This window comes from Balaenoptera physalus (genome assembly GCF_965194825.1).
Source record: "Balaenoptera physalus genome assembly, chromosome: X".
Classification (NCBI taxonomy): domain Eukaryota; kingdom Metazoa; phylum Chordata; class Mammalia; order Artiodactyla; family Balaenopteridae; genus Balaenoptera; species Balaenoptera physalus.
The window spans coordinates 6,066,519-6,082,030 of NC_138903.1; the positions used below are offsets into that span (position 1 = coordinate 6,066,519).

General features: G+C 45.3%; 1 protein-coding gene across 1 annotated transcript in view; it reads right to left on the reverse strand.

Moving 5' to 3' along the window:
• LOC309652442 (anosmin-1-like) overlaps positions 1 to 15,512 on the reverse strand; it is a 189,124-nt gene that overhangs the window by 36,574 nt on the left and 137,038 nt on the right. The window contains exons 5-6 of the mRNA XM_082446234.1: positions 7,694 to 7,878; positions 5,147 to 5,276 (exon numbers count right to left, since the gene is read on the reverse strand). Of these exons, the coding sequence (XP_082302360.1) occupies positions 5,147 to 5,276; positions 7,694 to 7,878 (315 nt within the window). The remainder of the gene's footprint in view (positions 1 to 5,146; positions 5,277 to 7,693; positions 7,879 to 15,512) is intronic.

Here is a 15,512-nt window from a genome sequence, read left to right on the forward strand (position 1 = left end):
AGACGCTCTGGGGGTCCCACCCGTTCCCCTGTCCTGTGCTATTTCAGGGCACGTCCGCTCAGCTTGTAAACGCCCGCGCCTCTGTCTGCACCCAGAGCAGGCTCTGTGCACATGCAGGACACAGACGCCCAGGAGCAGCCCGCCTGCAACGCCCCAGTTCCCCGGAGGGCGAAGGGCTGCCCACAGTGGTAACTAGCGTGAGAACGCGCCTCTGTGTTCCGCCTTCCCTTGCCGGTCACCTTCCCCTCTCACCCCGCCCCTGCCCACCCAGCGTCCTGGATCCTTTCCTCTGTAAACCGCTTCCACGCGGAGCCTTAACTTGCAGGGGCGTCTGGGGATCGTGTCCCTGGTAGGTCATCTCCCACGTCAGGAGTCCCACGTGCAAACGCCCCTGTGATTCCACACGTATCTACACCTGTCTCCCCATGCTTCCTAGGGTTCACTCCTCATGCAACGGGACGGAAAAGTTTCCAAGACCCTAGGGTCTGGCAGGCTTGGTGCCCAGAAAAGCGAGCGCTTCATCCCAGGAGTAGCCTAGGAAGGCAATTCACCATGTGGAAGGGTTTCCATTTCCATTTTCTCCATTAAGAGACAAAAAGTAGAAAGGGACATTATACATTAGTCTGTTAAATTATCTGTAATTTTAGTTTTTAAGGTTGTAGCCAATTTTCCTTCTCAAGTACCAGGGAGAAAGACAGTATAGAGCATTTAAATAAGTAAATACAGAAATCACCTCAACCTTGGGGAGGGGGGTGGTTGGCAGGGGTTAGCAATAAAAATATCCAGAAACGGTATTCACCTGGAAAAGAAAAAGCCTGAAACTGACTTACCAATCTATGAGCAACTCAGAATTTTCTTATGGAAAATAGGTATTCTAAGGGGTTAGGATTAAGTTAAAGGGAGATATAGGAATTAAAGGGAAATTAACTGAGTAACCAATCTATTCGGGCAAACCACAGACTAGTAATTTCGTATTTAAAAGTAACCCGATGAAGAGTGGACCCCGCTCGCTGGAACTGGAGAAAGCCCTCGCACAGAAACGAAGACCCAACACACCCAAAAATAAATAAATAAATTAAAAGTAACCCGAAAGAAGAGAAAGACAAGAATTTTGGCTTTTCTGTGAGAATCAGGATGAATACCAGGCAGCAGGCCTAAACTAAATGATGCCCATTTTACCGAGTTTTTTTCTCGTCCTATTTAATTTTGCTTTTATTTTCAGAGGTGTTCGGGGAAGATGGAAAAGATCCTTGCCCCTTCCCTTGACCCAGCCTTAAAGGATCAAGTCTGGTCCCATATCCAAATTCAAATGCACTAGAAAATTGCCTACCCTTTGCACAGACAATTATTTTGGAAGCACTATTTCTTTCTTAAAGTAATTTTAAACCACTAGAAGACGTACAACTGGTACAGTGTCAGTTGGTTCTGGAGCCCGGCAGGCCTAAGTGGGCTTTTAATTAAATGAAAATGCACCGTTTTTGGAAGCGCTGCAGTGACCGTTAAAATGGGGTGCTATTTCCTTTTACAAACCACACCGCACATCCATCCTTCCATCCGTCCCAAGGCGAGGAGCATTCCAGACTTCGGTCCTTGTGGTCTGCAAACCAGAAACGTGTGTGCGGCGGTCATCACAGATCCTGTGGTGGTCTCAGGGGAGGTGCATGACAGAATGGGGCTGGGGGCGAGGGGATAACAGACCTGCTTGACGGCTGAAGGCATTGCCAGGATGGTCCACCTCGTCTCTCCCCATCTTACTCCACTGCATTTACAAACATACAAAAGTGCTTGCTGGGGAAAAAAATGTAACAATCTTATTGAACTATCATTTATATACCATACAGCTCACTCAAGTGTGCAAGCAGTGATCTCTAGTGTTTACTAAGTTGTGTGACCATCGCCACCATCCATCTTAGAAGGATTCCGCTACCCCATTAAGAGCCTCCCTGCCCTGCTGGGGAAATTTTAAGGTAGAAACAAAGCTATTTTTGTGTCTTCAGCTTCTCCTTTGATTACTCGTGTTTCCAGCATGTCCAGGGTCCTTCACCTGGGTACATCCACCCCTCAGAAAAGCCCGTGAGCAGGAAAGGCCCTAAAACACGGCAGTCATACTGGCTGGGCAAGGATTACTCCTCTTCTTGAAATACGTGCATCCCCCCAAAGGAAGAAAAGAGTCTTCCCCTGAAACACCCTCTTGTCTCGGTCATCTCTGTTTCAGTCACTGGCAACACCAACCTCTCAGCAGTTCCAGACCAAAGAGCCTGGAGTCCTTTCCTACAGGCCACGGGTAAATCCCCAAAGCCTATCAGAGTCACCTTTCCACATGTGCTCCCCGGCCAGCTCACTTCTGCCTTTGTCCAAGTTACTGTCACCTTTCGTTACGGCTGTTGCGTCACTGGTTTGCTGTACTTTTTGGATCCACATATAGACGACAACATACAGCGCTCGTCTTCCTCTGTCTGGCTCTCTTCTCTCAGCACGGCGCCCTCCAGGCTACCATCATCTTGGAGCAGGAATACTGCACCGGCGCTCCGTACCATGACCCTGGAGACCCAGCACGCCCGGCCCCTCCTTCCTCTCAGTCTGCACCCTTCTCTGCTCCACCCCCTGGAACCAGAAGGCTCTTCCATCGGAGGGTGCAAGGCCAGCCCTTCACTCCTTTACACGGCATCTCTTCTGTGGCCGCCCTCCCCGAAATAGTAAGAAACAAAAACACCCCCTTCCCCACAGCTCCTGGGTCTATTCTTTATTTTTCGCACTGTCAGTTATCACTCTGTACCCTAGTATATGAGAGTATTTTATGTATTGATCTTGTTTACTGTTTCCTCTCGCCCCCAATTAGAGTGAATCCGTGTGTGTGTGTGTGTGTGTGTGTGTGTGTGTGTGTGTGTGTCTTCCACAAGAGCAGACATTTTTGTCTTTTCTTTTACTTGTTACCTCAGTGCCTAGCACAGTGCCTGACGCAGAGCAGGTGCTCAACAAACATTTGTTTAATAAAAAAGGGAATGAAACGTGAGTGATAAAACGAGACCCCAAACACTTTATTTCTACCTTAAAATTCTCCCAGCAAGGCAGGGAGGCCCCTGGAGGATTCTAAAACGGTATAAAGGATACTTGCACGACTTTATGGTAAGTACTAAAAATCACTGGCTAGCACACTTAAGAGGAGTGAATCTTATGCTATGTAAATTATATTTCAATAAGGTTGTTAAAAATTATTTTCCCAGTAAGACACATTTCTATGCTTGATGAGAACTGACTAAGGTGAGGGAAGACGGGGTACCACCTTGTAAATGGTGACGTATCCTTAGCCATATCTTGGAGGAAATGCTTTCAACTGTTTAGTGGGTCTGTTATATTCCTATCATTCTGTGGTGCATCTTCAGTGAAAACAGTAGAATCTACCATAAATTCTGGGCATATATTTTTGGTTTCAGAAGTGCAAGAACTGAAGTCTGGAATGCTGAATGTTGGGCATATTTGTAAAACCAAGAAACAGAACAATTTAATGGTGACTCCAAGGTTTCCCAAAAATGGTGCACTTTCCTTCAACAAAAGCCCGTTTCAGTTTGAGGGATGCCGCTCTAATTGTAGACGTATGCGGTCCTCAGCCGTGTAGGAAGGGCTGGGGCACATGGCCTTGCTCCTTCCCCAGAATGGACGCCTCTTTGGTGGTTGGCAGCAACCGGCCTGGCCCTGGGGACTGTCACAGGACCTCTGCCCAGACCCCGTCCGTCTCTGAAAGGGATTCCACCTCTGTGTGCAGAGGCTGGGAGCTGCTCTGCCTCCTGTCTGGACATGCAGCCACGATCTGAGAGCGCCAGACCCCAATCCTGCCGGCAAGGGAGCAGATGGGAACACACGGTGACCGCAGCACGCCTGGACCGCATCTGAACTGCCAGAGTCAAGGTGAAGACTTCTGGAACCCTGTACCGATCCTTGCCTCTGAACCCACTGCTAATGATTTATCCCCACGGCCTCTCTCAGTCCTCAGACCACGTGGAGACAGTCCTCAGACACGGATGGTCTGATGTCTGTATTTTATTTCATTTTCGGACCTGCTTGGTGTATTTGCCTCGGGCTTGGCGGGGGTGTGGGGTGCACCTTTCTTTTCTTAAAAGGACTTTTTAAAAGAAAGACTTAAAAATCTACAACATACACTGTAATTGAATTCAAATACTAAATTGATCTGGTTGCAAGGTTTCCACTTGAGACCTATGATTATGCAGAGAAAGGTGTGGCAATATTATCTAGTGAGAAACGGACAGACTAACGGAAACATACCTTTTACCCAAAATGGAACGGAAATTGCAAGTTATAGCAGCCAGTTCAAACCTTCCCGTTTCGAAAGACATGACTGATGTTACCAGTGTCACACTATTCATTAATATCATAATGTATGCTTAAAATAAACTTAAACGAGCTCCCTAAGAGGATAACTGCTGACTAGTAAGGGAATAACCTGACGAATCTCTGTCGATGAAACGGGCCCTCACTGATTATTAGCCAAGCAGATGTATCATTAATTCAGAACACACACAGCCATCTCAACACAACTGGAGAAATAAACACGGAGCTATTATTAATATCCAGTCAAATGATGTCCTCCCACTATCACAGACTAAACTAACCACAAATGTAATATAGTTAGTATTCATCGGATCCCACAGAGGTTTTAAAATAGCATTGAAGTAGGAACTGAACAAAATGATAGCCATGATAAAGTGACTCGGGAGGGATTTAAATTCTGCCTCTTATGAAACAAAAGAGATTAATTCACACTCAGTATAGCAATTGTTGCAAGAAACCTGCATAGTCTGATGTGGCAGAAACTAAACCTTTCTGTCCAAAAATTAATTGAATGGTGCTTGACTCAGAATATATTGAGAGAGCCAACGGAAGTTGATCATGGCAAACCATGACTTCAGAGCTGAGAAAACCCCATCACACTATCTTCTGCAGTCCCTCAGAGGTAAAAGCCCAGGGACGGTCCTCATCATAAATTCGCCGGCACCTTCAGACCCATGTGGTCCCATTTGCTAAGCACAGCACAGCCCCCTGTTGGCCAACCACACACAAGAACCTGGAGGTGAGATGCATGTGCCCCCGTGGCGAGTTGGGCACAGCGGGGCAGGCAAGCGACACTGACCTCTGGAGGAGCGGAAGTGTTTGCTGGGGGCGGTGAAGCCTCGGGTCCCGTGCACATTCACGGCCGCCACTCGGAACTGGTACCACCTGCTGGGCCGTACGTCGGTCAGTTGGACCCGCTCATCCGTGGTCTGAGGGGAAAGTCACAGAGCACAGAGAACCCCTTTATCCTGACGTGCCCATCAGGTCTGGTTTAGAAACACACGCACTCATCAGCCCATGCAACACAGCCTTGCCCTCCCCTCCCCTCCTGGAGGAGGGCAGCCCATCCTGCTCGGGTACGGGAAGGGCTGTCGGGGACCAAGGAATGCCTAGGGAAGGTTCCAACTGCTTGACTCCATTCACAGGTATTTCACCTCAAAGAGTTAATAAAGCTCCCTGAAAGTCAAAATCTCGTGACAAATGCTTGGGCTGTTTTAAAATCTGGTGACTAAATACAGCATTGGAGAGATTTCATCAATAAATTATACATATGAATGAATAAATACATGAAGTAATCATTACAGTATAGAGAAAATGAAATCAGCTTTAGTTTATAGAAGGGAAATGCCTCCTACTTGCGTGCCAAATATAATTTTGGAAGTATGTATGTGAACCCACACACTTAAATTCTGGAAGTACATTGCAACCCAAGACTTTTTTGTTTAATTTGAGTAAATCATGTAAGATCTGCAAAGAGTCGTGTTCCTGAAGGGTGAGGTATATTTCGTCCAATAAAAGGTCCACAGAAGAAAACTGGACAATGGGACAGCTCCACAGGTCTTGCTGTCCCTACAGCTACGTCCCAAGATATAAAACAACTTGAGCATCTTCCCACTGCCCTCCTCTTCATCAAACAGGGCAATATGCCTGCTTCCAGCAATGTCCTAGGGTAGACGTGAAACCTTGGCCTTGACTCCAAGGGATAAACGCCCGAGTTCTATGCCCTCATCCGTGCCAAGTGCTGAGCTCAGCTTGGCGCTCAGTGGATAAAACTGGGAAACAGAACTGAATTGAAACCCTCCTAAACCTGAGTTTATAATAACTTTTGAAAAGGATCGTCATGTGTACTTTAACATTCGAAAGAAGCTAAGCATTTCCGAGATCAAAGGAAGAAGATGATCTCAAACGTGGCTTTCTACCTCGTTTGGCAGAATTTAAGACAACATTTTCATTGACTTGTTTGTCTAGTTTTAACCTTCGATTTAAGGAACTAAAGCCAGCATGCTAGCCACAGCATTTAGCAGACAGAGAAAGGAAGCGTTACATGTGGTATTAACTAGTGAAAACAGTAATAATAACAGAAATGATAGTGCAAGGTCTTTCCTCTCTCCGAATAAGAGGATATGAAAGAGAAGGGCTTATCATCAGTTACTTTCGTAAATCTTCAAATTTATAATTTGGAAATATTTGGAAATTGCATAATTTGGAAAAGTTACAAATGATACTGTAGCACTGTTTAAGGGAGAATGCCATGTAAACCAAATATAACTTTAGGCTGTATTCTGAACATCTTTATGTTTTGTTAAAGCACAATTTTTTAGCAAAATAGGTATGGAAGAGAATTGCTAAATTTATCTGACCAGTGTTTTTTTCCCCCTAATTTAAGCTGTTTCTCTTAACATCACATTTCTCATTGATTTGGGTGGTATTTAAATGATTTTAGTGTTTATCCTGTCTGAGATTCTACTGTTGCAAAAGGGACCAAATTCTTCTTCTAAACACCTGAATACTGAAATGTATTTTATATTTACTGAAAAAAAATCATGGGAATCTTGTCCTTGGAGAGAAAAATGACCTGATCAACTTCAGGAGAGAATTTTCCCCTATGGACCTACATGTAGAGAAGGCATTTTAGTTGCTGAAAAGCATGAAGCAGTTGCATATTGAGAATTTATTCTTTTCTCCATCCGTGGCGTCTGCTTGCAGCTGGTAGTCCATTTAACAGCTCTTAAAAAGAAAGAAAATATTTTGCTTTTCACATCCACAAGACAGAGGAGGAAAAGCACTGAGCAGATAAACTCCAGGAGGGCTGCCATCCAGGTGGCCTACCAGTTGGTAAGCTGACCGAGAAGAAGAAAGCACTTAAGGGAGATTGATGAGCTGCTGGCCGCTTCCCACTAAGTAGTTTTGTGACATCAAATTTTCTTCCTCCCGCCACGAAAGTCCCATGCGGAATAGAGGCTTAAATGTAGGAGAAATAGAGGAGAAGTCATTGAGATGATCAAACAGCACGCTGACTAGTCCTGCGGGTGTTGCACTTCCCTCACTCTAGCCGGTTTTAAGTTTATCTCAAGGAAGTGTAGTTCTCGGAATAAATGTGAACGCTCATTAGAAAACCGTCTCCCTTCCACGTGCGCTGTGAACACATGAAGCCAAGTTTCTCGTGGTAGCCGGTTATACCTACAGAGCCCATCCCGTCTTCCGCCAACATGCAGGGCACGTCCACCTTGGATTATGTGATGTCGGCGCTCAGGTTGTTTTGACCGAGGCACAGCAAGCTAAGTTTCTCTCTGTAGGCGAAGGAGACACTACCTCAAGGGGAAAACAAAGCCTATGAAGCACTAACCTGGGCTACCGTCTGCCAATGCGTGGCGTCGTCTTCACTAGGATGGATTCCGTAATTCCATCTTCTTTGTACCACGTAGATCACAGGCTCAATTGAAATATTGAATTTTGAGGACCACTTAATCTCCAGCTGCCCGGACTGCAGTTCTGTGAATCGTAACTCCTTCCTGGGCTTCAGGGGGACACCTGAAACAGAACCGCGCCCGTTAAAACAGCCTGTGTGTGACTCGGAGTGTGGTGAAAGTTGAGGAAGAAAATCTACGGAAGAGACAAATCTCATCTCATGACAACGGATGCTCTATTTCCTTTCTTAAAAGCAGCTTCTCCCTATCAGGGGTTCACATTTGAAATCTCCTGACACTAAGTTCAGTTTCACTTTCCCAGTTTTTTAGAAGGTCTAAGCTGATTCCTGATTCTGAACAAGGTAACCTCTGGAGCGACTCTTTCATGTGTGTTCTTCCAAGTAAATCCTGTCACCAAGCTGCAGCACCGGAGGCTAACCCGGAGCCCACACGAGGCGACAGTCGTGAGGAGTCTTGAGTCCTTTTTCCCACGTAACGCGCTCCGTCTCTGCTGATAGATCCTAGGGTCCTTAAAACACGGTTCTCAAGTTTCCTCTCCTCTCTATCTGAGCGAGTTTTCCTTTTAAGGAAAACATTATAAAGCCCAATCCTCTCATGTGGTCAAATCTTACAAGAATGGTTTCCAAAGCATGGGTCTCGTGGATTCCCCAACTGATTGCTGGGCCTCTGCCCTATTGACTTACTGTCTAAAATTGGAAAAAGATGAATTTATAATGTTTGGTTTTGGCATGAGTGAGTGCCTGGCTTCAGAAGTCCCTCACAGGTGCCTCATTGGAAAGTAGTTCATCATTTTGATTTCTTTTTCCCCCTACAGCGCATGCAAGTTGCCTGGTAACTGAAAGATTTAAGAACCACGGTTCAAAATAGCAGCCGTTATGGAAAGGGAGTTTTAAAACAAATTTATAATACTAAGAGGATATATGAAACTAACTGAATTAGGTAGTCTATGGCATCATGATGTTCAATGCCATCCAAACCAAGAACACCAGTTGCATTAAAATCATTCTCTGCTGAGAATGAGCATTTGCCTAAGGCACTGACAACTGACCATTTGAAATGGTTAATTCAGAATGCTGCATTTATTTTTCCATTTCTTAAGTTTAAACTGAGAAAACTAGAAAATGTGCAAATACAAAATATAAGCTCTGATGCATGTTAGTGATGTGGCTGAATTCAACTCATTTCATTTTGATCTTAATCCAAGCCAAATCTTGTGTTGGGAAATTTTAAAGTCATTAAACACTGAGGAGGACAGAGTCGGATAATTTTAAAACGGCATATGTATATCTGCTCAAAAGCTCACTGACTCTCTTAAAAACTATTTTCTAGGGCTTCCCTGGTGGCGCAGTGGTTAAGAATCCACCTGCCAATGCGGAGGACATGGGTTGGAGCCCTGGTCCGGGAAGATCCCACATGCCGCGGAGCAAATAAGCCCGTGCGCCACAACTACTGAGCCTGCACCCTAGAGCCCGTGAGCCACAACTACTGAGCCCACGCACCACAACTACTGAAGCCCGTGCGCCTAGAGCCTGTGCTCTGCAACAAGAGAAGCCACCGCAATGAGAAGCCCGCGCACCGCAACGAAGAGTAAGCCCCCGCTCGCCACAACTAGAGAAAGCCCACGTGCAGCGACGAAGACCCAATGCAGCCAAAAGTAAATAAAATAAAAATAAAATAAAATTTAAAAAATACCAAAAAGCTATTTTCTAAGCAACCACAGTCACCGCCCCTATTGCATTCTCCATGTTGATTTGCTGGCGGGTTGTATCTGTACGTTGCCCTTCACTTTGCCATAAAGTTGTCTCATGTGATCCTTGCTGTGACCTCATCAAGTGGGTGAAGGGTGAAGTAGCTACATTTCGAGTACCAGGGAATTGAGTCTGAGGAAGATTAAATAAATTGCCTGGAGCTATGACCCATCTCCGGTTTCTCTCTGAATTTTCTGTCACATTTTGGGTTAGGAAAAGCCACTTAGAAAGGTAGAGAAAAGAAGTGGTTTCCGTAGCTCTGCAAGTCTGTTGGACATTGTGATTCTAACGTCCTTGAAGCTCCTGGTTGATGTGGGACTTCCCTCCTAGACTTTGCTCCTGCTGTGCCCCTGCAAGAGTCTTTTTCAAGCTCATGTCAGAAACTTCTTGGTGCATAACCTTACACTTATGCTTTCATGCCTAGAATATTTCTGCAGAGCGAGTGATTCTCACATCTACCCCCAGTCCCTCTCTGGGCTGCAGGACCTCATCCACCTGCACAAGTCCCCTCTCAAATGCCTCTCCCCGGATACGCCCCTCCTCCTGAGATGTAGGTCTTCATGACATCTCTAGGCTCTTGGACATCGAAGGGTTCCCAGAACCTTTTGTCTTGTGCTTACGCCTACCAACATCCTGTTGTTTTACTGCAGAGCATAATTTCAGGAACCCCTCAGTCATCCTGTCTCCATGGTGACCACCTGTTTTAGGCACTTTCCTCTCCTGTCTGGACCCTCACCATATCCTCTAACCCATCTCCCTGCAAGCCAATCTCTTTTCTCTAATTCCCTCTTCACCGTATTTCTGGTTATTTTCCTCAGGTGGAGGAGAGAGGCTCTCCTTCTCCTTCTCAGAATGTTCAAGTGCATCCGTTTTCTACAGAAGGGAGGGAAACGTCTCTGCATCTCACTCGAGGCATCCATCTTCACCACCGTCTACCAGTCATCTTTCAGTTGATCTCATGGTACATTTTGCGCGTCTGTCACACACGCTGCCTTCACACCCAGCTTTCCCACAAACACACTGCCAGGCACTCCCTGCTACCATGGCCTGTTCATGGTGTTTCCTTCACTCTGAGATCTCTGTCCTTCTATTTTCTGACCACAGACCCTGGAATACTTCCAGGCTCAGTCCAAATGCCACCCTTCGGAGCCACTCTCCCTAAAGCTCCCAATCGGAAATAAAGGCTCCATTCTTCTGCCAGCTCTTCAGCATTTAACCTGTAAGTGTCGAAGTGCACTTAACTGCCTCTTTCCACAGCCAGCGCATTTAATGATGTCTGTCTTCCCCACAAAGCTAAAGCCCCAGAGGTCAAGAACCATGTCTCCTCAATTCCCACATCACAATGTCCTCGTAGAGAGCTCTCTGCAAGAGCAAATGGCCCGGAACTGTTCACTGAAGAAACAGCCCAACCCGCTTTCTTATTCTTCTCTCAAGAATACACCTGGGGACGTAAGAGGACTCGGAACATTTACACACATCTTTGTGACAATGGTAAACCCCTCTCCGCTTGAGAGTCACGGAGGGGAAGGAGAAGACTTATCGCAGGCGCCCGGTGCCACCTTCTCTGGCGTGTGTATCCTTTCAAGGAGCTCTCATCTCCTTTTCTGTCAAGGCCAAGCATTCCTTTACTTACTATTTAAAGAGAAGATGGCTGGTTAGTTCCTGAACCTCACAGAGCACTTTCTCTGAGAGCGCTGTCTTGGCTCTCCATGTGTACTCCTCTAGCGTAAACGCAGCTACGGTAAATCCTCAAGTCACTGCAGCACCCTGAACTCGTCAGCAGCAGAGCTGCATCCGCACCCCATGCTCTGAGGCTTCAGTCTTGAAGATCATTCAACTACCAAGAGCTTTCCTGCAACATGATGCGCGTCAGGGCACTGTCAGTTCAAATTCCTTCATTTAAGAATCTCTTTAATTATGATGTGCAATGGCCTTGCAGTTTGCATTTTAAGAGACGGTCCATCTGGTTTGCATTAGGGTCAGCTGGCTCCCCTGACTGGGGGTAACTGCAGCCCTTGGCTGTAACTGTGTGCAGATGGGGCCCAGCCCTGGACCCTCAGCCCTCACGTCAGTCCTTTTACAGTCCTCGCGAGCTCACCCAGCATCCCGGCTGCATACCAGATGCAGAGGATGGATCTGTCCTCAGTGTGGTTTTTATTACGTAAATGACTAGGATCTTTATTTTTTAGTATTTTTGAACGTATTAGTCATCTTGAAATCTAAACTATTCTGTTAAAAACTTCATAAATCCTATCATATAACATCCCACAATATATGACAATATCAGTGCATTTTTTTTTTCTTTAAAACATAACAAGTATTTTGGTGAAATCAAAGGAACAGAAACCCAACGCTTCAAAAAATGTTGAAACTATATGATAGAAAACTCAATAAAGACAGACCATCAGCAGTTGCAAATAACCATAAGACCTGACTATTCATATAAATATACTTGTCACAAGTCTAGGTATGAAAATGCAGCAAGATATTGTGTTCCGGGCTTTCCTGGTGGCACGGTGATTAAGAATCTGACTGCCAATGCAGGGAACACAGGTTCGAGCCCTGGTCCAGGAAGATCCCACATGCCGCGGAGCAGCTAAGCCCGTGAGCCACAACTACTGAAGCCCAAGCACTACAACCACTGAAGCCTGCATGCCTAGAGCCTGTGCTCTGCAACGAGAAGCCACCACAATGAGAAGCCCATGCACTGCAACGAAGAGTAGCCCCCGCTTGCCGCAACTAGAGAAAGCCCATGCACAGCAACAAAGACCCAACGCAGCCAAAAATAAATAAAATAAAATAAAAATAAAAATAAAAAAAGATATTCTGGGGCTGCTTCCCTGGGGGCGCAGTGGTTAAGAATCCACCTGCCAACGCAGGGGACACGGGTTCGAGCCCTGGTCCGGGAAGATCCCACATGCCGCGGAGCAACTAAGCCCCTATGCCACAACTCCTGAGTCTGTGCTCTAGAGCCCGTGAGCCACAACTACTGAGCCCACGTGCCACAACTACTGAAGCCCACACGCCCTGGAGCCCGTGCTCCGCAACAAGAGAAGCCACCGCAATGAGAAGCCCGTGCACCGCAACGAAGAGTAGTCCCTGCTCACCGCAACTAGAGAAAGCCCACGCGCAGCAATGAAGACCCAGCGCAGCCAAAAATAAATAAATAAAATAAATTAAAAAAAAAAAAGATATTGTGTTCCAGGGATAATATCTCTCATAAAGACAACTGTACTCAAGGAATTTGTGTTTACATCACATTAAGGCACTCAGTCACTATATTCAAAATGTGAAAAGTTAATTTGTGAAAAGCGGCCCATCTCTAAAATCCTGAGGTTTATATATTTCAAATACTAAGAGATTCATGGAAATAGTAAATCAACTCCATCATCACATCAGATCTTTTTGGGAAGAAACAAACTGATATAGGGTTAATTCCTGGTTAGCACCTAGTAAAGGAAAATGAGTGCTGTATCACGGCCACCTACCTAACTGAAGGCCACAAACTACTCTGAATCTTTACATTTGGAAAACAAGTTCAGCTTTTCTCTTTCCCTCCCCAAACCAAATGTCCCAGTTGGGAGTGAGGAGAGGCAGTAAGTTACTAAAGCATCACCTCTAGACAGAGAACAGTCCAACTAAGCTGTAAACCAGACCTAAAATAGGGGAGGATCAAAGGAAAACCAGGGCCCCAACGAACCGGAGCTCGTGTTTCACCCATAGAAGACCAGCTTGTGAATTTCCCACAATCTCACGAAGGTGTGCGTGTCAGAGACTAGCACCTTCGAGGCTGGTTTACCCACGGTAACATGGTCAAGTCTTCCAGGGGGCTGCTTCTAATAGTCTTTACTTGAAGGGTGAAGGAAAAGCTCTCTTTTGTTTTCCTTTGTTTCAAACCCTAACACCAGTCTGTAAAGTTAACTCAGGCGTCAGCCAAGGACACTTCTCACAGTATAACCCAAATTAGATGCGCAAATGTAACGCGGGACATTCTGTTGATCATTTTTTCAAAACACACAGTGTTTTGAAAAACTCAAGTTTCCAGCATATAAAGCCTTCGAAGGTATGAAATCAGCCCACACCCCATCTTCCTTTCTACAAAAGTGGACCAGACAGAAAGGATATATGTGTTTCCATGTATTTTAAAATTTTTTCATTAACTCAATAAGCGATAAAAGGAAAAACAGGACAGCGGATGGCACATAGCAATTTATGGCACAAGTTAAGAAAGTGATTGGCCCACTTCAGGGCGTGCGTGCGTATGACCACCCGGACGAGGAACTGCTGGGCCGGGTGGAGGTCGGTGTCCTTTGATTTTGCACGCCGGTGCTCACCCAGTACAGGTCATAAGCAATGTCAGGCGCTCCTCATAACTCCTAACACACAGTCAGCAATTACTAACTGAGCTGAAATGTGTCAGTACTTGTAGACCCAGGTGACATCAGTCCCTTTTAAACTCAAAATGGGGGAGACATTGAGAAAATGCCCTTTGGGATTTCCTATGAGATGACACTTCAATAAGTAAATAATGAATGAGTGAAATGGACGTGAGGAACTTACAGGTCTGCCCAATAGAATTTGGTTCTTCACGAGGTATACTCTGTATCTAATTTAAATATTACAACTCCACAAATTAGTTGGAAATTAAGTTCAAAGAAAAAAAGCTCCATGTTATTTATGAGCCTAAAAAATACTGATAAATCAGGGATTGTATTCGATTTAATCTATTCGATCTTGATCTGTCTTTTACTTGAGCTATAATATAATAATACCGGGGTGCCCAAAGAGGGCTTGAAGTTTAGGGTCCTATTCCAGTAGCTGGAGAGAGTCAAAATAAAAATGACAGGAGAGCTGGCCCGGGTGGGAACAGGCATTAGCTGCACTGCTGCCGCCAACCACGGGATCCCCTCAGAGGCGGCCTGCGACCTCAGCCTCCGCACTTGTGAACTGACAGCGGGGCTGGTCCAGCTCAGCCAGCGGTGGAGCTCCCTCTTCCTAAGGAAAGTGCCTGCACAGACCTAGCGTGAGCAGAGACAGGCAGGCAAGCTCATTTCCCAGCGGTCGTTTTGGGGCACTAAGAGGGCACTTATGAAGGTGAGAAAGACAGTGACAGCTGGGCCCCCAAAGATTGTCAGGTTGATTTGCACGCACGTCGTCTGGCTGGATACATGTTTTTCTCCTCACAAAGCCAAGCGCTGGGTCAGGAAGGACCCTTTCCCAGAGAGGCTGGGGCCATCAGCACCAGAACCCTCTTCTGATTACTGTCAGATGCTCCCAGGACATGGGAGCCAGCCTTCATTCAGAGAGCAAGGAAAAAACCTCTAGGTAGTGTGTGTGTATATATATATATTTTTTTTTTCAAAATAATACTATTTTATCCTTGTGTTCATTATGCAAAAGTCATTGTCAGGTCAAGAGAGTCTTTTTATTCTATTTGTGGTTAGCCCTCCATGAATTGCCTCTGTCCACAAACACCCAGGTCAAGACTTACTTGTAGTAGAAAGGTGACTTCAGCCCCTGAAAAAAGCCCATCGTATTAAGTTTAAATTGCAGGTTATCTTTCAATCATTAATCATTTATCCTGGCCCTTTATAGAATATTTCCCTTATTCTCGATGAACCACGCATACTTGAAATTCATACTGACTCTTCACTGCTTTCACATGAAAAGCATATTTTAATTTATATTGAGTCCTTTAACTGCCTTACTTTTAAAACAAAAAAGGTTTTACAAATGGGTTTTCAACAATCATTCTAAAAGCATCCTATTTTTATGGTAAATGCTGATACTTAAATAGCAAATGATCTGTAATAACAGAACAGGTTTCATAATAGTAGACTTTTAAAAAATTAAATGGTGTTAGATTGGGCAGAAGTGATTTTACGTAGTTTATAATAAAAGGCATGGAAACAATAAAACTTTAAATCCATTAAGGAAACGTCAGTCTGTTAAGAAAGGGAAAGCAGCAATTATTTTGAATTTGAGACAG